The 25,121-nt window shown below is 37.7% G+C and overlaps 1 protein-coding gene across 2 annotated transcripts in view; it reads right to left on the bottom strand.

Annotated features, from left to right (window-relative positions):
* Positions 1 to 25,121, bottom strand: part of LOC306878679 (regulatory-associated protein of mTOR-like) — a 273,686-nt gene that overhangs the window by 15,377 nt on the left and 233,188 nt on the right. Inside the window, exons 23-29 of one of the 2 annotated variants that reach the window (XM_079431159.1) lie at positions 20,745 to 20,848; positions 20,229 to 20,445; positions 18,926 to 19,036; positions 6,048 to 6,153; positions 4,438 to 4,552; positions 753 to 877; positions 555 to 656 (exon numbers count right to left, since the gene is read on the bottom strand). In XM_079431159.1, coding sequence (XP_079287285.1) covers positions 555 to 656; positions 753 to 877; positions 4,438 to 4,552; positions 6,048 to 6,153; positions 18,926 to 19,036; positions 20,229 to 20,445; positions 20,745 to 20,848 — 880 coding nt within the window. The remainder of the gene's footprint in view (positions 1 to 554; positions 657 to 752; positions 878 to 4,437; positions 4,553 to 6,047; positions 6,154 to 18,925; positions 19,037 to 20,228; positions 20,446 to 20,744; positions 20,849 to 25,121) is intronic. The other variant, XM_079431160.1, reaches the window with a different exon arrangement.

Genomic DNA, 25,121 nt, shown 5'->3' with positions numbered 1-25,121 from the left:
CGACAGACGCAACAACAATTGTTTGGCAGTGATCTGAGTTTTAAAGTTTTCATAAGATTTTCAGTCTGTCCACATACAGAAAAGAAGAAGGGATGAAACTAATATTAAATCACGGAAAATTGAAAAGCATAACTGAAAAATATAAATGCATCTAACATAAGCAAGCTAATTATTAATATGTTGTATAAATTATATGCATACCCCAAAATAGCAAAAGTTCCAGTTAGGATAATAGATACTGTACATTCACACAAACTTTGTCCAACACAAACAATTGTGAAATAAACACAACTGCTAATTTGTATTATATAACAGAAAACGGACGAATTTTGAAATAGACCCACAAAACTACAACTAATGTAATGACCAACGTTCTGCTTTCGTACCAGAGCACCCATGGGCGTCTCTACAGTCCCGCGTCATGCAAGAAGATTGGAAATTCCGACAGCTTTTTCCAAACACTGGCCGAGCAGAGAGTAGACGGGGGAAAAGAAACTCAGATGACAGAAGAAGAACGGTATTCGCACAAAGAGTGTATGAGTGTGAAAGCAAACCTCGCGTAGTGGGCAGCATGTCGGACAGCCCCTGCCACGCTGTGACCATCTCTGGATTCCTCTGATCAGCAAAGTTCTTCCAAATTCGCAAAGCTCCATCATCTGCACAAAAAGTGGCATGGTGCAAGTCAGCATAGAAAGAGACAAACATGAGAACAGATCAAAGTGTGCATCAACATGAATGATAGGTGAACTGACCAGAGGCGGTGAGGAGGAGAGAGCAGTCATGTCCATTAAGGTACTCCATAGCTGTAATGCGTGTGTATCGTGGGTTCCCATTGTAGAAATAATCCAACCTCTCTCCTTTCTCCCAGTCCCAAAAACTGTTCCACACATACACAGTTGTAATAGTTCACAATGCCTCTCTATGCACATCTAGGTAGATTAATTGTTTGAGTTCAGGAAGAATATTAGTGAAACTGACAAGTGTAACTAACATGCCAAATGCATGTCACTAATGAACAGATTACAAAATATTTGTTAGTTACAATATATGTTACACATATGAGCAATATGGTTGGCTTTTGTTAAAAATAATCAGGGCATGATGTTCTCAGTAGAAAGGAGGAATTATATTTAATCATTTTTATTTATTTTCAACAATGTACCAATACATGGTAACAAACGGCAATATTTACCACTTATATTTTCATTTTTAAGCATGTACAACACAACAGAGATCGCCTGAACATTTCTGAGTGATGACAAAAGAATCATCGAATCAATGTTTTGAACTGAATTTGATAAGAAAAAACTGATTCACATACTTTAATGAGCATTTTTATGAGTTTTAAATCAGGGACAAAATTAAAATATCTTCTTGGCACACTCATATTCACAAGTTGTAACAGAGAAGAGGGGGCAAAGATAGCCTAAATATGGCCTACCATGGTCATTAGGAGATTTATAACAAATCACATTCTACAGTGTTTCCCATAGAATTTTGTGAGACTATAGGGGAGTGAACTTGGTTACTTAAAATAAGTATATTATTTTACTTCACACTACAGAAGTAAAATTACAATGCTGTCTTAATTTCTTTTTCTTCACTTAAAAGTTAAACCCTCTAGCTTTTAATCTAGCAGAAAACAACAGGTTACCAAAAATATGCCATCTCGAGATATATAGGAATAAAAGTAAAAACAGAAATGGTGGAATGTGAAAATAAAGCATAACTGGCACTCACTGTTTTGCGTAAACACAGTACCACACTTTGATTTGAAATATGCAGAGAAATAGACAATATACAGGTACATCTCAAAAAATTTGAATATTGTGAAAAAGGTCAATATTTTTTGTCACATTTCAGAAAGTGAAACCCATACATTATATAGATTCATTACTCAGAGTGAAATATTTCAAGCCTTTATTTCTTGAAATTTTGATGATTATGGATTACAGATAATGAAAACCCAAAATTTAGTGTCTGACTTAGTTTCTCATAATAATGACTTATTTTCTCATAATGATGACTTCTAAAAAAAAAAACTTACTCCGCGCATGCGCAGTGCATGAGTGGCGGCACGTTAGCGACATCTGCTGGTCAAAGCCATGCAGGAACACCGCAAACAGCGCTTGCTCTTTAATCTAAACTGTGTAATCTATCAATAAATAACGATTTCAGATAAATTTACTGCATGTAGTCTTTTGTTACTCTGCCAGACAATGAAGTTCATGGCTTCAGATATAGAGGAATATATTCCAATAAAAATCACACGCATTTTATGAAGAAATGAAAGCCATTACACATATAAACTTAACGAATAGATGTTCATTTCGATGATTTGTTAGTTTTTTTATTAGCTGTCACTTTCCATATGCATCAAATGCATAAGCCCACAGTAGCCCAATCTCCTCTCGCTAGCACAAAGCATCATTGTTCATTACCACGGCAACCGCTTGGTCTTCAGCATCCCACACCGCTTCTTGCAGGACATGTGAATGTGAAAAATGCTTAATGTGGCTTAAAGTACAATGACTAATTCAGGATACAGTATTATTGATCATGCATACAGGCAAGCATAAGAACCCAGAATTTGAACACAACACCCAAAGTTGCATGTTAAGTGTTTTCCTATAGAAAACAGTCATAGAAAATGCTGCATAATAGTTGCTGTTTTACGTTGCATTCATATTTTGGGTCCACCTGAATGCCTGTATATACAGTATGCATGATCATTAAATTATGTACTGAATTTGGTTAAATCTGTCTTTGTACTTCAAGCCACTTTAAGCATTTTTCAGGTTAAGCGTTTGTCCTGCAAGAAGCGGTGTGGGATGCTGAAGACCAAGCGGTTGCCATGGTAACGAACAATGATGCTTTGTGCTTTTGAAATGAGATGGCTTACTGTATGAAGCATGTGATGCGTGAAAGGGACAGCAAATAAAACTAATAGATCAATGAAATAGACATCTATAAATTAAGTTTATATGCATAATGGCTTTCATTTCTTCATAAAATGCCTGTATTTCTTAAATGAAATATTAGTCTGGAATGTTTGAAGCCATAACTATCTGGCAGAGTAACTTGCTGGTACGTGCTACAAACTAACAAGACTACATGCAGATAACTGATCTGAAATCGTTATTTAATGATAGATTATACAGTTTAGATTACAGAACAAGCGCTGTTTGCGGTGTTGACCAGCAGATGTCGCTAGCGTGCCGCCACTCATGCACTAAGGAGTAAGTCTTTTTTTTTTTTTTCTTTAGAAGTCATTATTACGAGAAAGTATCTCGTTATTTCGAGAAAATATGTCATTATTATGAGAAAGTTTCTCATTATTACGAGAAAATAAGTCATTATTATGATAAAGTTTCTCATTATTACGAGAAAATAAGTCATTATTATGAGAAAGTTTCTCATTATTACGAGAAAATAAGTAATTATTACGAGAAATTTTCTAATTACGAGAAAATAAGTAATTATTACGAGAAAATAAGCCATTATTACGAGAAAATAAGTCATTATTATGAGAAAGTATCTCATTATTATGTCTTACGGAATTATATTTTTTCTTAAGGTGGCGGGAACGGGCTTCCATACTTTGGACCACTGAGCAACAGTCCAGTTCCTTTTCTCCACAGCCCAGGTAAGACGCTTCTGACATTGTCTCTCAAGCTTGCGGTCATCCGTGTTGCTTGTGCACCTTTTCCTACCCAAATTCTTCCTTCCAGTCAACTTTGCATTTAATATGCTTTGATACAGCACTCTGTGAACAGCCACACCTTTCAGTAATGACCTTCTGTGATTTACACTCTTTGTGGAGGGCATCAATGTTCGTCTTCTGGATCATTGCCAAGTCAGCAGTCTTCTCCATTATTGTGGTTTCAAAGAACAAGAGATACCCTGAATTTATACTGTAGGGATGGTCATTAATTGAAACTCAAATGTAAATATTCTAATATTTTGAGATACTGATATTTGATTTTCATGAGCTGTAAGCTCCAATCATCAAAATTCAAACAAAAAACTTTTGAAATGTTTTACTTTACATGTTATGAATCTAAAATGTATGAAAGTTTCACATTTTAAAATAACTTCCAAGAAAAAAGTGAACTTTTTCACGAAATTAAAATTTTTTGAGATGCACCTGTACTTATTAAATTAAATTAAATTTCAGGCCTTTGTGATTTGAGGACACACTGGCACACTAAGTTATATCCCATGCTCGATATTAATTTGATTGATAGATGCTTTTAGACTGAGGTGGGTCAGCAGAGTCTGAGTAATTAAGGGGAAACGTTGTTCTATGTGCAGGACTGTGAAAAGTGGTATTTGAAAAAGTCCAAATGTTATAATGATCTTATGCTTGCTTATGCATGCAAGCATAAGATCATTTGATTGTAGATAAATGTGGTTGTGTATGTTACAGTCACTCACCAGATTGAGTCTTTATCAGCAACAGCGATGCAGGGGTTAAATGGATGAAACTTCACCACTGATGGAACACCTGGGTTTCTGTTGATGAAGATCTGATCATCTAACCGTGTCACTCCTAAAACCACAAGAGGGAGAGAACAGTTAGAATAGAATATAATTTCTTTATTGTCATTGTACATAAGATACAGGTTTAATCAGTGAAATGTTGAGCTTTACTAATGACCACAGCAGTCTTTTGGTTTACAAGTTTTTGAGGAAAATTAATAAGGGTGACACTACTGAACTTCAGTGTGAGAACTGCAGATGAGAGAAAAAATATGCACGAAGGGAACTCAGAGAGAATTCAGGATTTGATTCAGTTCCTCCAGCTAGACTGAATGAGGGCAGCCCCTCTCTCGGCTTCAGAGACGAGGATGGCGAAAAGAGCGATGAAAGCAGAAAGACACACGAGAGTGAGCAGGATCCTCCACTCTTGACGCAATCAGTCCTGCGCACTTGTGTGTGTGCGTGCCGGCACTGACGTAAGCATGTTAGCCATTCTGTTTGAGACTCCGCTGGCTTCAGACAGGGAGCCAAGCACATTGCTTTCTTTTAAGCTTGGGGCTTTCACACATAAAAACTACAGAATATAACTGGTTCACCCAGTTCCACTTGAGAAATCCACATTAAATGTATATTATTAAATTATTATTGTGAAATCCACATTATATAAAAAGCATCTAATATACAGAGATTAATCAAATCTGTGGAGATTTTTATTTAATAAAAAGAAGAGTTTGTCCATGTCCCTTGAATGGTTGTTCACCCTATCGTTTTGAGGAATCTGCCCCTTTAAGAAAAGGCCATCCCCTTTAGTGACACCAGGACAACAGATTTTTTTGTCTCTTCAGTGGCAGGAATTCCAACAGCTGAAGTGAATAAGTTGGTGACTTTTCAATTGACAAATGTTCTTCATATGAGTTTGCTTACTTGCTTTGCCAAAGCTTAACATGTCTACCCTCGGCATAAAATATGCCAGTTTAAATACACCAATTTCTCTTCAACAACTAGACTAAATATTTAGCTAGTTACAGTTTTTGGTAAGCTAATATACAGTACTTATTGAAGCTCAAAATGTCCACCCATGTCAGCATGCATTTGTAGTTAATATTGCTAAATATTAACTACAAATGCATATCAATGTGATTGAGGATGTAATTATATTATTTATTATTATATTTTTTAATAACCCTGTTTAGGAAAGGGACATCATACCTTTGAGAAAAAGGTAATTTGCATCTTAACAGTAATATATATGTCCGTGACAGGGTTGACATATCTTATGGTTTATGCCTCGAATAATGGCCCATAATTATCTAAAAAACAAGTGTGGGAGATCAGATAATATGTTTTTATAGTACTTGAGTGTCTACTATTTATGATATGACAAAGCGAATGCGAAATTAAAACCAAAATTTTTGAGTATTGTGAGGATTGAAAGGCACTCTATGGTGATATTGACCCATATATGTTATTATGTATTATGTACTATGACCACATATGACTAGAACTGGCTAAATTGAGACAGCAATTAAGTAGTTTCCTGCAGTTTTACAGTTGGAAACCAGTACCTCTTTGAGTGATGCGTTGGCTTTGTCTGCGTACTCGTGCGTTGCGTAAGAATCTCCACTCTCTTTCCTTACGAACCTGACTCTCCAAATCATGCTCCTCTGGAATCTGAAAAAGAACAAAGAATTACATTTTAAATGATGGAGCACAGACAGAGTCAACCTGTTTAAAACCATAAAAATTCAAATGCACACATGCACCTGGGTTTGACAGTAGTGAGAACAGAAACTCCAGAGACTGTAATTGTGTAACGTCAAATTACCTTGATAAAGTGCTTTAAACGATACAGATTGTTTCAAAGCAACTTCACAGTAATAAAGTGGAAAATAACAGAATCAAGGATACAAACTTCAAGAAATACAATAGTAAAAGGCTAACAGTTTTTTTCTCTCTAAAAAAGCATCTCAACTGTAGTCTCTCACTCTCTCTATACTTTCACATGTCTGTTGAATTTCTAAAAAGTGTGACTGATGTTCTTTCTTTCTTTGAGAGAGAGAATCACAGCCCCAGCTAATTAGCCCTGATCGATCCAGTCTTCCAGATAGGAGCTCCAGGGAGCAGATCCCATGCTGCAAGCCTAAGTCCAAGCTGCTTAAGCAGGGTAAGAAATCACACCTGTCTCTCTTCCTGGAGCTCTGGGGCTCCATAACAATCTCTTAATGAGAATCAATAATTTGTTTTTCCATGGAAATGAAGCAGTGAGCTTATACATGTGATTACTTGCTCAGCTGGGACTGTGAATATGTCAGAGTTAATGGTCTCCTCTAGAGCGGTTATTATACCATTGCATGCAAACACTCACACATAGTCAAGTCACCAGCAATATGCACTTCACTCTAATAGACTGGAATAGAGCTCTTCTATCAAGATCGATTTTTCAGTTTGCACTCAAAGTGCTCTTATCTTTGTATTCCATTATGCACATTTCAAACTGTCCAGACTGCTCTCTGTTTAGCACACTTTCTGAATTACTGCACATATGAGTTGTATATGCGGTTCCTTTTTATCAGGGAACCCCAAGAATACTTGCTTTGCTATGAACTGTTTAAGTAGAGGTTGAACAATATGGATTTTTTAAATGACAGATCCATTATGATATTTAGAGTGCAGGGTGGCTGATAACTAATATAATACAAATAGATAAAGCTGTAATATAATATAATGACATACAAAACTGATTAAATAAAATAAAAATATTTCCACAATATTTAATAGAAAATATATATAATACATTGACAGTGTCTTATTTTGTTATTGACTCAAGAGGGAACTATAATAATTTTTCTATAATTACATAACCATCAAAGCTATTATTAGGCTCTTTGGACTACATTCTGTGTTTGGCTTGGAAACTGTCATTGTATGATGTATTGAGGAAATTAACTCAACCTGGTTAAGAGAACAAGAAGGTGAAAATCATGGTCGACCTCCATCGCACCCTAACCTATACCTTTTCCAGCATCACCCCCCCCCCCCCCCCCCCTCAATATATACACACAACCTTGTACACAATCTTACTGCTAAAAATAAATAAATAAATAAAGAACAATTAATTATCATAATCAAAACTTCAGGGATTCATCAAGTCAATTAAACTTGAATCACCAAGTAATTAAACTTCAGGAATTGTGAATTAGTTTATGGTCTTTGGTGCAAATGAAAGTAACAACAGGTGCACTGTAGTGGCAACATCAAGACAACACCCAAGGAAATGGTTTTGTACAGCACAGCCTCATACCTTTTTGCTTTTAAAAAACAGTTACCACAGAATACAAGTATTAAAGCAAAAATGTTATGTACTGTTGTTACTTTTTTTGTTATTTCTTGTTATTTTCCCCTAAAATTTTTCCTACACAATGAAAATGTGAAGAAAAATAGGGCAATATTGAAAAGACTAATAGACCGTTTTATACAGTATTTTTTGGTAAACAGGAACTTTCATTTAAAGGACATGATAAAAGCGCTGGATCCACAAATACAGTAAAGGCAACTATTTGGAGCTTCTTTCTTTTCTTGCTGAAAAAAACACAGACTACATCACCACCTGTCCACTAACAAAGTGTTTTGTGGGATGTCAGGCAAAATAAAAAACAACCTGATTAATGCTACTGTTGAAGTGATGAGAGAACAGATAAGAAAGGAGATCAATAAAGCAACTTTCGTTGCTGTTATGAGAGACGAGATGACAGACGTGAGTAATGCAGTGCAGCTTGCACTAGTCCTGCATTATGTGATTGGCACAGGTGTCAAGGAGCAGTTTGTCAGATTTGAAGATGTTACTAGTGGCAAGCGTGCCAATGATATCGCTGCTCTTGTTTATTGGCGAAATATGACTGTCTAGTTAAAGTTGTGGCAAGGTGTTTCGATGGTGCAGCTGTCATGTCATCTGGACTAAATGGGGTGCAGATGAATCTTAAGGAGAGAGCACCAATGGGCTTATTAACTGCTATGCACATCGTTTGAATTTAGTACTGACTTAAGGGGACTCCAAGCTTAAAGAATGCAAGATCTTTTTTGACCAACTAAATGGCCTATTTTTCTCTAGATTCCTTAAGCACAGGCAACTACTGGACGATATTTGCCTGTCGTATCTTTTTCGTGTGGCACCAATGTGTTGGCAATACACATCGAGACTAGTCAGTACAGTCTTTGAGAAGAGTGTCCTAAAGGAGCTGTTTCACCACATACTGGAATATCATGATGAGCTTGACAAGGACTGCATTGTGCTGATGGATTTAATGCACGTCTGGATGACTGAGTTTTGTTATTTGCTTCACACATTTAATGTGATTTTTGAGCATTCAGATGTGCTTTTTGCAAAACTACAGAACAAAACATTGAATGTACAATTATGTATGGCAAGGGTGAAGGAGTTTTGATCTGATTTGATGAGATCTACGAAGCCACTGCGCGCATCTTATGCGCTCCGTGTGCACTGAGAGGCCAAGCACAAGGAGACCTTTGTGGATACTACAACCAATTCCAAAGAAATGTTTTGGACAACATTCTCTGCCAGATACGGAATAGATTTCAAGACCATGAAACATTACAGGTCCTTCTAAAAAAATTAGCATATTGTGATAAAGTTAATTATTTTCTGTAATGTACTGATAAACATTAGACTTTCATATATTTTAGATTCATTACAACACAACTGAAGTAGTTCAAGCCTTTTATTGTTTTAATATTGATGATTTTGGCATACAGCTCATGAAAACCCAAAATTCCTATCTCAAAAAATTAGCATATTTCATTCGACCAATAAAAGAATGGCCATTATGTTCATTTATGCACTCAATACTTGGTCTGGAATCCTTTTGCAGAAATGACTGCTTCGATGCGGCGTGGCATGGAGGCAATCAGCCTGTGGCACTGCTGAGGTGTTATGGAGGCCCAGGATGCTTCAATAGCGGCCTTAAGCTCATCCAGAGTGTTGGGTCTTGCGTCTCTCAACTTTCTCTTCACAATATCCCACAGATTCTCTATGGGGTTCAGGTCAGGAGAGTTGGCAGGCCAATTGAGCAGAGTAATACCATGGTCAGTAAACCATTTACCAGTGGTTTTGGCACTGTGAGCAGGTGCCAGGTCGTGCTGAAAAATGAAATCTTCATCTCCATAAAGCTTTTCAGCAGATGGAAGCATGAAGTGCTCCAAAATCTCCTGATAGCTAGCTGCATTGACCCTGCTGTTGATAAAACACAGTGGACCAACACCAGCAGCTGACATGGCACCCCAGACCATCACTGACTGTGGGTACTTGACACTGGACTTCAGGCATTTTGGCATTTCCCTCTCCCCAGTCTTCCTCCAGACTCTGGCACCTTGATTTCCGAATGACATGCAAAATTTGCTTTCATCCGAAAAAAGTACTTTGGAACACTGAGCAACAGTCCAGTGCTGCTTCTCTGTAGCCCAGGTCAGGCGCTTCTGCCGCTGTTTCTGGTTCAAAAGTGGCTTGATCTGGGGAATGCGGCACCTGTAGCCCATTTCCTGCACACGCCTGTACACGGTGGCTCTGGATGTTTCTACTCCAGACTCAGTCCACTGCTTCCGCAGGTCCCCCAAGGTCTGGAATCGGTCCTTCTCCACAATCTTCCTCAGGGTCCGGTCACCTCTTCTCGTTGTGCTGCGTTTTCTGCCACACTTTTTCCTTCCCACAGACTTCCCACTGAGGTGCCTTGATACAGCACTCTGGGAACAGCCTATTCGTTCAGAAATTTCTTTCTGTGTCTTACCCTCTTGCTTGAGGGTGTCAATGATGGCCTTCTGGACAGCAGTCAGGTCGGCAGTCTTACCCATGATTGCGGTTTTGAGTAATGAACCAGGCTGGGAGTTTTTAAAATCCTCAGGAATCTTTTGCAGGTGTTTAGAGTTAATTAGTTGATTCAGATGATTAGGTTAATAGCTCGTTTAGAGAACCTTTTCATGATATGCTAATTTTTTGAGATAGGAATTTTGGGTTTTCATGAGCTGTATGCCAAAATCATCAATATTAAAACAATAAAAGGCTTGAACTACTTCAGTTGTGTTGTAATGAATCTAAAATATATGAAAGTCTAATGTTTATCAGTATATTACAGAAAATAATGAACTTTATCACAATATGCAAATTTTTTGAGAAGGACCTGTAATGTTTCCCTCCTCAACCCCCAGCAGTTTCAGACATACTGTAAAAAATACACGCATACAGCATTCTCCAGCTTAACGCAGAGTTGAGGAACACTATTCGATCTGTCCCTGACTGTAATGTATGCCATGACTGCTTTTAAAGGCAAAAGTTCCGTTGATGATCTTGATTTCCTTCAGCAGAAAAATCTGGGTGAGAGCATGAGGTAACTGTACACATTGGTATGTTTGGTGACTATCCCTGTGTTCACTGCTTCTGTCGAACGGACATTCTTAGTCCTAAAGCGAATTAAAACTTATGCTAGAAATATGACAGGACAGACTCAACTTTCAGCATTTTCAGCATGTTTTTTTTCTAAGTACGTTTATAAAAGTTACCTTAATGTCCTAATTGAACTATGGCCTAATCCTGGTTTAGTCTAAGCCCTGTCTGTGAAACTGGGCCTTTGTATTATATTTAAACTATAGACTGTAAACTGAAAGTAATTATGTCATACTCATATTCTTCAAAACAGTTGGTAAGCTTTTTCAATAACCGTTTATGCTTTTTCTTTTGCACAAAAACACACAATTTGCCTTCATTTCAAATCAGGAAAACCATAATCCCCCGGGTGGACTGTTTTTTAGTACTTTTATTAGGTTAATATTGATGCTTCTGCTTCGAGATCATGCAGCTGTGGCTGCAGTGAAAGAAGACCTGTGAGACTGAATTGTCTTTCTTGCTTTAGTAATGGTAATTCTCGCTGCATGAGCCTGTGATGCAATGTCCTGTTATACTGAGTTTCTGTATAATAATCGCTGTGTCTCATTTCAGAGGCTGCATCCTCCGGAGGTCACAATTTGTAGGTTGCATACGTCATCAAGAATGTCTTTAAGAAAAGTAACCGTAATAAAATTGACTGTTATTTCTTGTGAGGTGTAAAATACTGTAATTTCTGTTTTACTTTGCAATTTAATGGTTGATTTGTTTCTATTGCCGTGTCCTCATATGATGGTATTAAGAAGTGGAATAATTCAGGTAGGACACCACTAAAGGCCTAGGTGTGAAATGCACAGTCCAGCATTGATTTTTTTTAACACCATAAATTATGTTTTCTCACACACATACATCTGCTTATCTTGCAGCATGAAAAACTATTAAAGGTGACTAACACAACATAACGGCAGCAGGGGTCACTCATAATTCATTACACAACTGATAAACTGTTAATTCTACTGAAATACATAACTCATCAAACAGTTTTGATACTATATTGATTATGTTGCTAGGGGTGGTTGCTAAGGATGTTGCGCAGTGATACACAGAACCTTTCGGTGAACTGGTCATATCTGTGTTTTATCATGAATAAAACACCAATCTGTTGACCAATCAGAATCAAGGACGGGAACTAACAATTATGTATATATTAGATTGTATATGCTCCTTTCTTGATGTTTTATGTTGTTTTGTCTCCAACCCATTATTGATTATTAATGTGTCTTGTTCTCTTGCAGTAAACATGAAGTATTACTCTCAGTTCTGTGCCACAGGCTGTGTGTGTTCCTAACTGATCACATACTGATGGGATGCATATACTGCCTCAGGACTGGACACAAAACACACATGCGCACACACACACCCATGTCTGACACACCTTTGTCTCTCTGCTTAGAGACAAAGAACAAAACAATACTCTCATTTGCACATTATAAATACAAACAACTGCTAAATATAGTCCTTTCTTACTGAAATGCTGTGGCGGTGCAGTGTAGTTGTAGTATTAGATGATATTACCATGGTTCTGAAGGATTACCATTTTTATACCATATCATGGTACTTATATAGTACACCATGGAACATGCCCAAATAACATGGTAAAAACATGGTGCTTTTGTTAGTGTGTGTTTTAAATATTGATTTATGGGACAGCATACTGATTACTGCAGCAGCAGCAGTTTTGTGTGTGTGCGAGGGAGTCCCCTCTGGGGACAATGAGGATTGGCAGCTCTAGTTTGGCTGGGAACAGGCAGAAAGGGTTTTCTCCTCTTTTTGAAATAAAGAAAACCGGGTGAAGAAAAACACTCTCTTAGGAGAGCCATCACCATGGAAACAGAACAACGTAACTTTTATTGGGTCACAATATCTTACCTCACTGTTTTCTCACCTTATGTGGGTCCTTAAAATCTGCATACACGAGTTGCATGTGCACTCTGGACTCTGCCCCACTTTTTCCTCGCACCCACTCTCAGTCTCCTAAGTGTTAACAAGACTTACCTGTGTCTCATTATCAGAGTGTCTGGACCACATTTGAAGGGCGATCGCATCACAAAGGTGTGACAAAAAGCTGTCCTGATAAAATGCTGCCTGGAAATGCATTTCTCAGGCAATGAAGACTTTAACAGATGGCCCCTTTCGCAGTCTACCCTACCCTACATGTAGAATCCATTGCGTGCCAGTGTTGACAGGATTTTTTTTGAGAGAATTACACTTTTAAATGCAAGTATTGGGTTTCAACTTACTTGAATATCTAATTCTACAAACGTAAAAATAAAAAAAACTTTAAAGCAGTTAAAATGTTAACTTATATTGTACTAAGATGCAATTTTATATAGTTTATAAAATTAATTTTATACAGAAATGGACCAAAGTGAACATATTTAGACAGTTTTGTTTTCGGCCAGTTTAATATCACTTTCAAAAAAGTCCAGTACAAATGTTACTGTTGTCAAACGCAGCTGTCACAGTTGCTAGGCGACAAGATAAATCCTCTGTAGGCTAGACAGTCCCATTTAAACAACACTCGGTCCAAAATTCACAGCCTGTGAAGGTGTGGCCTTTGAATTCAGTCTCTAAATCAGGACGCAGCTATAGTCATAAGTTGCCTGTTCCTGTTGTCAGCCTGTGTCCTGCTATTTGGTATTACTTAATGATTTGTTTGATGCTGGAGTTACCTGTATACATCCCTGCAGGAGGGCTCTGATCTGTAATAGTTCCTGTTTCTTCTCTCTCTTGCTTGCAATCGTTCTGTGAATGCTGTTAAACCAAGATCCTTAGCTGTAGTTCCTTGTTTACTAAAGACTCTGAGGGAAGAGAAAGACTGTTACCTGTTTTGATGAGCCCTAGAGACAGATCCCCAGTGAAGACCTGGTCACAAGACCACGAGAACCAAATGAGTCCTCTGCTCAATCTGACTTGCACTGCAGCCTGGAATTAAACGCACCATGCTGGTTTCTTCTGGCCAGAGGAGAATTGGCCCCCGGACTGAGCCTGGTTTCTCTCAAGGTTTTTTTCTCCATTTCTGTCAGCGATGGAGTTTTGGTTCCTTGTCACGGTCACCTTTGGCTTGCTTAGTTAGGAACAAAATTTCTGTCAAAACTGTCTATTTGATTGCACAGACACTATTTGAAAAGAACTGAACTGAGCTTGATGATAACATCACAATCAACAATGAACTGACTTTAAATGAAAAATTTACTTTAATTTATTGTCCTCTAGCATTATCAGCACATGCTTTTCCTGTATAACACTGTAAAGCTGCTTTGGCACAATTTGTATTGTATAAAGTGCTATATAAATAAAGGTGACTTGACTTAACTGTTTTATTCATCAGTTGGCATCTACATCTTTTGATAAAGCTGACCTACCTGTCTACCTACCTGCTTAAAGCACTGCTACAAGCTAAAGGTAGAGGAGCATTTTTCCAACTCTGACCCCCGGCGCATGTGGCAGGGCATTCAGGTCATCAGTGACTACAAGCCATGCAACTCCACTCCGACGGTCACAGACGTCTCCTTCCTTAACGAGCTAAATGACTTTTATGCTCGCTTTGACAACAACAAGGAGACAGCCACCAAGATCACACTCTCAGGAGACCATCAGACCCTCAAACTCACCTCCACAGATGTCTGCACAGCATCGAGCCGGATCAATGCATGCAAGGCTGCTGGCCCCGACGGCATTCCTGGACGTGTGCTCAGGATATGTGCAGAGTAGCTCGCAGGGGTCTTCACAGACATTTTCAACCTGTCACTCACCCAAGCAACGGTGCCAACATGCTTTAAGTCCACATCCATTGTGCCAGTGCCGAAACACTCCTCCCCAACGTGCCTGAATGACTACCGCCCCGTAGCACTCACACCCATTGTTATGAAGTGCTTTGAGCGATTGGTCCTGGCACACCTCAAGAACTGCCTCCCACCCACACTGGACCCACACCAATTTGCCTATAGAAGCAATAGAAGCACTGAGGATGCAGTATGCACAGTACTGCACTCGGTACTCACACACCTGGAAAACAACAACACATATGCACGGATGTTGTTTGTTGATTTCAGCTCAGCATTCAACACCGTCATTCCCTCCAAGCTGATCACTAAACTTGGTGACTTGGGTGTTAACACCTCCCTCTGCAGCTGGACTATGGACTTTCTGACCAACAGACCTCAGCATGTTAGGTCAGGCCACACCTGCTCCACCACCATCACACTCAATATCGGCGTACCACAGGGCTGTGTGCTGAGCCCATTTCTCTACTCCCTCTACACCCATGACTGCAGGCCTGTGCATGGATCCAACTCCATCATCAAGTTTGCTGACGACACCACAGTGATTGGCCTCATCAGAGACAACGATGAGACTGCCTAAAGGGAGGAGGTACAGCACCTGACTGCATGGTGTGCTGACAATAGCCTGCTCCTCAACACCAGCAAGACAAAGGAGCTTATTGTGGACTTCAGGAAGAAGAAAAGTGGAACGCATGACCCCATCCACATTAACGGGATGGTTGTTGAACGTGTCTCCAGCTTCAAGTTCCTGGGAACCCACATCTCGGAGGACCTGACCTGGACCACCGACACATCCAGCCTAGTCAAGAAGGCTCACCAACGCCTCTTCTTCCTTAGGACACTGAAGAAGAATCACCTGTCTCCAGCCATCCTGGTTAACTTCTACCGGTGTGCGATTGAAAGCATCCTGACCAACTGTATCACAGTCTGGTATGGGAACTGCTCAGCTGCTGACCGCAAGGCACTGCAGAGGGTGGTGAAAACTGCCCAACGCATCACAGGGACACCACTTCCTGCCATTGAGGACGTCCAGAGAAAACGCTGTTTACGTCGAGCTCGCGGCATTCTTAAGGACTCCTCTCACCCTGACCATAGACTGTTTAACTTACTGCCCTCTGGGAGGCACTTCAGGAGCCTCCGAACAAGGACAAGCAGACTCAGGAACAGCTTTTTCCCTACAGCTGTTTCCCTACTAAACTCTGCCCAATGATACCCCCCTCACACACCACTACAAACTGTTCACTCCTCCCCATCATTAAATCGATTTAAAGAAAAAAAAAAACAATCTACACACTGAGTACTATGTACTGGAAATTTTTATTTCTATGCACTTTCAATGTTCATTGCACTAGTGTTTATATATCTTAATGTATAGCTTATTCATATCAATTTGTAATTATATTCATAGTTTTTGCTCATAGTGTACATACATTTACTGCACAATCCATCTGTATAGTATGTTCATATCACCCATCTGTATATCATACTGATAGTATTTAAAAATTTGTAAATTATGTCCATAGTACTACTGCCTTATCTGTATATTCTGTACATATGTAACATATTGTAGGCACTGTATATCCTATACCTCTGCTTATTGCACTTCTGGTTAGATGCTAACTGCATTTCGTTGCCCTGTACCTTACATGTGCAATGACAATAAAGTTGAATCTAATCTAATCTTAAGTTTTTGCGAATAAATGCCTACAACTTGGTCTTAACTTATTTCTGAGTTAGTGTGTCATCATAGAAGGCCAGACTGTCAATATGGCTTCAGTGGGAGATGTTATGTGCTCCATACATCAAAATGGCCATAAAGACGCTGTGCAGTGCCAGTTGTGGGAAAATACAGTCTTTGCATTGACTTTCTTCTGATCCCAACATTAGGTAAGAGTGGATGAACTTTATGTTTCATGAAGTTGCAGACCGCGTCAGTAAGAACTTGGTCCTTTGTTCACTTCATTTTACCGCGGATACGTTTACAGACAAGGCACAATTCCATGCAGATTTTTCAGAAAGATTAAAACTAAAAGACAATGCTGCGTCGATTATATTGGATCCGACAGTAATGTCGCACCACAAAAGTGTGAGTAACTGTTTTTATTATTATGTAGACACTATTACTTTGTATGTTATTACTAGGGCTGGATATCGAGTTCGATACTTTTCAGGCACCTACCGAATTGCCTCGATACCACCGAGTATCGAAAATACCTGTCGTTCGGTACCAAATTTCGATACCTAAGGGGTTAATCTCATTAACGTCAGTGAGCCGATAAGCCTGCAGCACTAGGTGTGTTTGACTAGAAGTGACGCGGTGCTAATTGATCAGTGTTTGACATCCGCGAGAGCAATTCGAAAGCGTACGGAGCAGTCTGCTCTCTATATCGCGCAGTTTCGCTTACTTGACACAGACTGAAGCTCGCGTGACATTTCAGTGTCTGCCGTCTCACTAAATGAGGACATAAACACATGAACAACAGCTCCAGAACTGCTCTGAGAGTCACTTCATGAGCATTTTAACGTTTGATTTGAGTAAAACTTGCGTCATATCATATACACACAGAACTGTAAAGGTATTCCCGGAAACCCGTCAAAATAAAAGTTTGGTTTAACTTGGAAGACACTGCGGCAGAAATAAATTAATATTGTTCAGCGGACAGTACATACTGCTACTACTAGGCTACTATTAAAATGATTAAAACTCTTATTTTTTAATTAATGATCACACAACATTTCTTCCATGTTTTAATTTTAATAGTAAAATGTTGTTTGCCAAAATAAATAAAGTTTTATTTTCAATAATTTAAAAGAAAAATTAAATTAATGTTTTATGCCTTCATTTGAAAACCAGATACAGAACACAGAATTTCTGAGGAAAAAGAAAACATTTCATAAGGCTGTTTTAAGAATAAATTTGACATACTACAACATAAAATTTAATAACAATAAAACATATTGAAAAAGAAAATAAAACATCCACTTATGAAAGTGGATAAAGATTTTAAAAGTCTTTAACAACCTAGAATAAATTAATAGAAATGATGATTCTGTCTGAGCTATGCGTTTTAAAACGAGCACGCACTAGTGTAAACTGAAAACTATTTGAGCTTTATTAAAATTATTTGTACTGATTTATTGTGTTGGCTATATTTTGTTCCTTTGTGCAGTGGCTCAGGAGATGAGTCTTTGAGTCTGTATACATGTCAACAAGCTGAAAAAATAAAACCAAAGTTTTTTGAGATAATGTAATCTTGTTAAAACTGTTTTCATAAAATTGGTATCGAAAAAAGTATCGTTCAGGAACCGGTATCGAACATTTTTGAACGATACCCAGCCCTAGTTATTACAGATAGGTACTGAGTATTTATGTGTTTTTAACCTAAATCACAGCAGCGTCCATCTGTGAAGGATGTAGGCTGTGAAACATTCACAACTGTTAGCCAATCATAACAGTGGGCGTTTACTTCTGAGTCTACAATCCGCCACACCTATTCAAACAGAGCGATCTGATGAGGGCGGTCAAAACAGGACAGAAAAAAGCCTATTACTTCTAAATTATGGTGTATTTTTATGTAAAAAATTCTGATAACATTACTACCTCCTGCCTGGCTCTGATTTCTCCTGTCTATTCACCCTTTGGATTGTTCTTCTGGATCTGATACTTGCTTTGCTTTCACTTCTCCCAGTGTCCTTGCTGGTAAAGGCAGCCCCAGACTCAGTGTTTGTCAGCTCTTGTTTGTTTTCTGCCTTGTTCATTTATTTATTTAAATAAAGTTTGTTAATCTAACTGTGTTTGGGTTCTTGGCACCAAACCTCACAGTTTCCATTTTGGTTAGGATGCTGTTCTTGACTAGAAGGCTGTAGGCAGTAGACACTTCACACAAGGACTTCACTAGGTTTTGGAACTGAATCACTGTTTGTGTCATAATGAGCAAATGATCACACACACAATCCTGAGACACTTCATCACTAACCTTCAATTCACTATCTGGCAAATTGTTTTTTGATAATATTAGAAGAGTGATCCAACTCTTTCACATCCATTTACTAATCATTTACTATCATTACATTTTTAATGGCTTAATCAACATGTTTAAATTAGCCTAATTAAATCTTAAGTAATGATTTGAAGTCAATACATTAACTCAATTTGTTTGCTTTAGAAGTAAATTAATTAGATCTGACTTCTGATCTGTGCAGCACTCACCTTCATGACGGGCTGAGCAAAGTATTTGGCACTCCAGTCGCAAAGACCCGTCTGCAAACTCACAGTGAAGCAGCTCCTGTGAGCAGCTGTCTCATCTCCATCCTCAGCAGTCTGAGAAATACACAGACAAATGACAACATGCAACTGAATTGGCAAAAGTTATTACATGACAACTAAACAAAAACAGCATGAGTCATGAGCATTAATCATTGAATTTAGTTTGAAATAAGTCTTATGCACATAAGGACTGCATTTATTTGTAAAAAACAATAACATTGTGAATTATTATTACAATATAAAATAACCTATTTTACTATATATTTTAAAAGGTACATTCCTGTGATGGCAAAGCAGAATTTTCAGCAGTCATTATTCCAATCTTCAGTCACACGCTCCTCCAAAAATCATTCTAATATGCTCAAGAAACATCTCTTATTATTATAAATGTTCAAACCGTTCCTCTTAATAATTATCGAGTACCATTTAACTTATTATTATACATATTTTATGGAAACTGTTTTTTCTCAGGATTCTTTAATCAATAAAAAAAATTCACAAGAACAGCATTTATTTAAAATGGAAATTAATGGAATTTAATTCATCCTTGCTATATAAAAGTATACATTTATATATATATATAAACACTCATAAGTGACAATATGTAACTGAATCACCAAATAAACCCTGACAGGGTGATTAGGTCTTGTATAATGACCTTCTGACTGTGCTTTATTCTGCTTCTTATGCAACTGTTTGCCAGTTATATGAATATTCAGTTAAAGTCAGTTCATTTTTTATTTAGTGATGCCATCATCCAGCTCAGTTCAGTTCTTTTCAATTATATGAACATGAAATACTAATTCCATTTGAAATTATTTCATTATTTGTTATTTCGAGTTATTTACATTTAAAAATTATTAAAAATATTTCAATATTTTTATTTAATTTATGTTCATCCATAGTCCTCATTTTCTCTCACCCAGAGGTGAGACACATCTTTATGTGTTTTATGGGTTTCTTGTACATCAGAGAGAAATTTTCCTTTCTTAACTGAAGACTACTGAGGTTCTAGCCATCTAACAAAGGTTTTACGCTCTATATAAAATGAATATTGAAGGCATCCAAGGCCTTGGACACTGGGCTACGAGTGGTCTCATTGTTAGTGGATTCATTTTGTGTCTGTGCCACAAAAAAAGGAAAACCACAAGAATGGGAAACAGTTTTCCTAAATCATTTGACATGTCAAAAAGACAGTACAGCTGGTTGTGGATAGATCTATGGGAAACCAATATCACTGCTTTACCTGATCAGGGCCCTTGTCAAACATCTTCCTGGTGCGTGGGAACTGCTGCGAGTGGGGCGCCTGACCACCCAGAGTTGGTGTGTATGGTGGACGAGAGGGCGGTCCCTCTCGGATCGGCGGTTTGGGCACTTCATTGGTGAGGCTGGAGCTGGAGGCACCAGGCATAGGTGGAGATCCGCTGGAGGGAGATGAAGAGCGTTTGGATCTGTGGGAAGCACTACAACACCAACAAGCATGGCCATAACACACAGATTAATGCGCTGCAAAAGAACAGGACCAGCATGCATTGCAATGCTGCATGTTAAAACAAAATCAATAGCACAGGCAATAAACATAATACAAAAGGAGCAGGATGCTGTTTAATAAACGCAAAGGAGAATAAAATAAGAGAGGCACAAGCTATTACATTGTGCTTTGTCACCTGTTATTTAAAAATTAAAATCATTCCAGGTGTCTATACGGTCCTGGCACTGATTTGAAGCAAATTAAATACATATTTAAGTATTCATAACTCACCCTGCTTGATGTATGAGTGTTCCTTTGCTGGTGGGGCTGGCAGGTGCTGATTGGGTCAGAGATCCTGAGTCCAGAATCCTCTGTGTGCGAGCGTTCATGGTGGCCTGATGTGAGAAGTAGTAGTAGAAAGCAGATGTATAACAAAAATGTAAAAGTCTAAAACTGTGCATCACATAGTCCCGAGTACTGTACATCAAAAGCAGCAAAAATTCAAGGAAAACCTACATTAACAGTCTAAATTTACCACCTACTGTACCTGTGCAACAGTGACTACTGTGCCATTTAAAAGTTTTGTATCTAAGTGCTAGGAAAAAAACAACAACTTTCTGGTGGCCCCGTAGTATTGTAAGTAAAATGTAGTAAAAATTAATGTATGCAAATATAGAGAATGCATCTCTGTTTGAGCTGCAATCCTAGAGACAAAAGTAACAGCAAAACTCTTCCTCATAACAATAATCGCAGCCTAAAAGGGTAAAAATCTGAAATGTGCCGTTTATAAAAACAAGTAAGTTGACTTATCTGCTTCATCTAAATCTAGTTAACAATCCCATCCTCTCATTGCCACCTGGAGAGATGGTCTAATCTTATTTATATGCTAAAACCTGCTGGGAAGCAAAAGAGAGGTAGATTCATCAAGATTGAGTAGTTATTCTGTGTTTGGGCTGCAGATCAAACATTAAAATGACGTTGTTTGTCTCCCACAGTTCCATTAAGTTAAAAAAGAAAATAGATATAAATATTGAAAAGATATGATACAGATTATAAAAATGTAAACAATAATAAGTGATAGGGACTGGAGGAGAGAGAAAAAATTATTTATAAGACCAAATAAATCCGATATAAATAAATACATTTATTTATGTTCTTAGTTACAAACCTCATAAAAGAAAGACATATGTTCCAAAATCAAGCGATTTGCCTTGATATAAGACTGAGTGTCCACTGACATTAAGCACTGTAGTGGCTTGAGGGTGTCTACACTAAAAGTGTCAAAGCAAAACTTCCATTATGTTCCACACAAGCAACAACTTAAAATTGTCTTCAATAGTTTGCTGCTACTATGTTGATAAGCTAGCAGCATGATACTTTAAAAAACAATAAAAGCTTCACACATTAAAAAATATTAGTTATAATAATTTGTTTTTAAATATATTTAATTACTAAATTAAGGGCAAATGCATTTCCACTTGATTTTGTTTTCCCCATCTAGCTTGTCACAGTGCATTTTGATAATTAAGATGCTTACTTTTTAGAAAAGCCATGCATCATGAGCATATATGATGCCCTAAAATTATACTTCTTATTTAACGTAGTTTGCACAAACAAATAATTTCATAATTTGCTATGTCTTCCCTCTATCTTCCAAATCTGTTGTATTATTTAAATCCTAGACTAATGTAGAAGGATACAAGCAGAGGTATCACAGTGGCACGGGGGTGGAGCACCAATAAACATCACTATACTTGCACACCATTAATATTTTATGAAAAACTAAAGATAAGCTCATCTTATCTGATTCTCATGTGAGATTGAATTTACACATACTTGAAGTGTAAACAAGAAAAATCTGATTCTAGATCATTAAAGTTAGTTATTTGAATGCACTGCTGTCCTAAATAGTATGAAATTGGTTAAAAAAATGTAAAAAGTGCCTGAATGATTTATAATTTCTAGCAGTTTTTTAGTAGGATTTGTAGTAACAAGATGCAATTTTGTATGATAGCATATCACTTGAAATGATGCACTTTCCTTTCATCGGTGAAGTTATACTGTACTTTTAGTGCTAGTATGAGTAAACTAGAACATAAGTTAGAACATAACAGGCTCTGATAGAGGGGTGCATGTGTGTGTGTTATTTTGCACTGACTGGACTCAGCAGGTCTATCTGAGTATCACAGCACAAATGTCAGCATGACAAATTGGCACTCATTGTCACCTGCTGCTCAGGAACTTAAGAAAGGTCAAAGACAAAAGTTTGATTATTGGAAATTTAAGCAACCTTTGAAAGTTCTGCAATCATGGTTTAGAGACTTTTAATCTGTGTTTAACAAAAAGCACTGAAGTGCTTAGCTGGTACTTAAAAAAAAAAAAAAAACGAAATTCCATTGTTAGGCATTTGGCTGCAATCAGGCTCAAGCTGATGTAGACATGATGAAACAAGAAAGAATGTCTGATACTCTGTCAAAGGATTTTGGGGACTCTGACTACCCCTCCTCTCCACAGATTGAACTCTGTAACAGGAGATTATAACAACACTCAAGCTTCGACTTAAAAAACATAGCTCAGTATGGTGTATGAAAAGAAGATTTTTAGTGAAGCGAAAAAGCGAATCAGTCTGCAGTAACTGTGTATTTCCTAAAGTCTCTCTGCATCTTACTTATGCCAGATGAGGTCAAACTCAGAGTAATGTTATGACAAATGTATTAATTAGTGAAGCCTTATAGAAGTGTTACTTTTGGCAAAATCATGAACATGGATTTGAAAAAGTTAATTCAGCAAAATTTATGTGAACTTACATGAACTCAAATGAACAGAAAAACAAAATCAAAAACCGATGGTAATAATTTTCACAAATACAAATATTAGAAATGATAAAAATTATGTGGGAAAAATATATCAAATCACAAGCGTTTTTTATTAATCATTCATTTTAGTTGAAACATGGGGACATTTTATTAATTTGCCCCTGTGTTTTATTTCCATTGTTTAAGTTAAATTGTGACTATACCTGTTACTTATTGGGGTTTTTTTTGGCATCAGCAAATAACTAAATGTAAGCTTAAAACCTTTTATGACATTAATCGGGTCACAATAGTGACAAAGTAAATACAGTGCCCTCCAAAAGTATTGGAACAGTAAAGACAAAATTGCTCTGTTGGCTGTGGAGTCAAGACATTTACAAATATGATTAAAAGATGAATATGATACAAAACTACAGAATGTCACATTTTATTATTTGGTGATTCAACACAGATGTTTTACCAGCTAAGAAGTTCAGCACTTTTAGAGTTTCATCCCTCTATCTGATGTGAGCATAAGTATTGGAACAGTTGCCTTCTTTCTAAGTGATCAGCTGTGTCCTGCTGCATTAATTCTTCAAATATTAAAAGCAGGGAATGTGTCGTATCAGTTATATCCATTACTTCTGTATTCTGAATCTTGCTTTCGATGATGACACGCACAAACCAGGATGAAGACGAGGGAGCAGACTTTGAGAGAAAAGAAAACAATTTGGATGCTAAAAGAAAAGAGTAAGTCAGTTAGAGCTCTAGCAAAAACAAAGGGCATGGAGAAATCAAGAGTTTGGAAACCACCAGCAACCAACAACGACCTGATCGGCTGAGAAAACAACAGTAATTGATGACAGACAAATCATAAAAGCTGTGAAAATGAATCCTAAAAGATGTGTCTGTAAAATCACCAACAACTTCCAGAAAGCTGGGGTGATGCTCTGACAATCTACTGTCCTCAGGAGACTTTGACACAGAATTACAGATGATACACAGCAATATGCAAACCTCTGACCAGCACTAAATACAGAAAGGCAAGATTAGAGTTAGCAAAAAAGCACAAAGGTGAGCCAGAAGAGTTTTGGAACAGTGTTTATGGACCGATGAGACAAAGATGAACCTTTATCTAAGTGATGGGAAAGCAGAAATGTGGAGAAAAAAATGGAACTGCAATGATCCCAAGCATACAGCCTCATCTGTAAAGCATGGTGGAGGTGGTGTCGTGGCATGGGACTGTCTCTGGAACAGGCCCTCTCAACTTTACTGATAACAATGTATGATGACAGTAGCACAATGAATTTGGAAGGGTACAAAACCATCTTGCCTACCAATATTCAAGAAAATGCAACCAGATTCATTAGGAAGTACTTCATATTCTATCAGGACAATGACCCAAAACACCCTGCCAGTTCAGTCAAGGAATTTATAAGTGCCCAAGTCAATCTCCAGATTTAAATCCGATTGAACATGAATTTCACCAGCTGAAGAGGAGAGTAAAGGTAGAAACTCCCCAAAACAAGCAACAATTGGAATTGGCTGCATTAAAGGCTGGGAAAAGTATTTCAAAGGATGAGACCAAGAGTCTGGTGATGTCTATGGGTCACAGACTCACTGCTGTGATTGTGCGCAAGGGATCTGCAACTAAATAATAGCTTTTAATCTTTTATATCTGCCTTATGTTCAACTGTCCCAATACTTATGCTCACATCAATGAGTGGGATGAACTCTAAAAGTGCTGTTCTTTTTATTTGGTAAAACATGTATGTGTTTAAACGGCTAATAATGAAATGCGACATTCTGAAGTTTTGTCTCATATTCTTCTTTTAATCATATTTGCAAATGTCTTGACTCCACAGCCAACAGAGCA

This window comes from Barbus barbus (assembly GCF_936440315.1).
Source record: "Barbus barbus genome assembly, chromosome: 13".
Lineage (NCBI taxonomy): Eukaryota > Metazoa > Chordata > Actinopteri > Cypriniformes > Cyprinidae > Barbus > Barbus barbus.
This window is presented reverse-complemented; position numbering and strand designations above follow the sequence as displayed.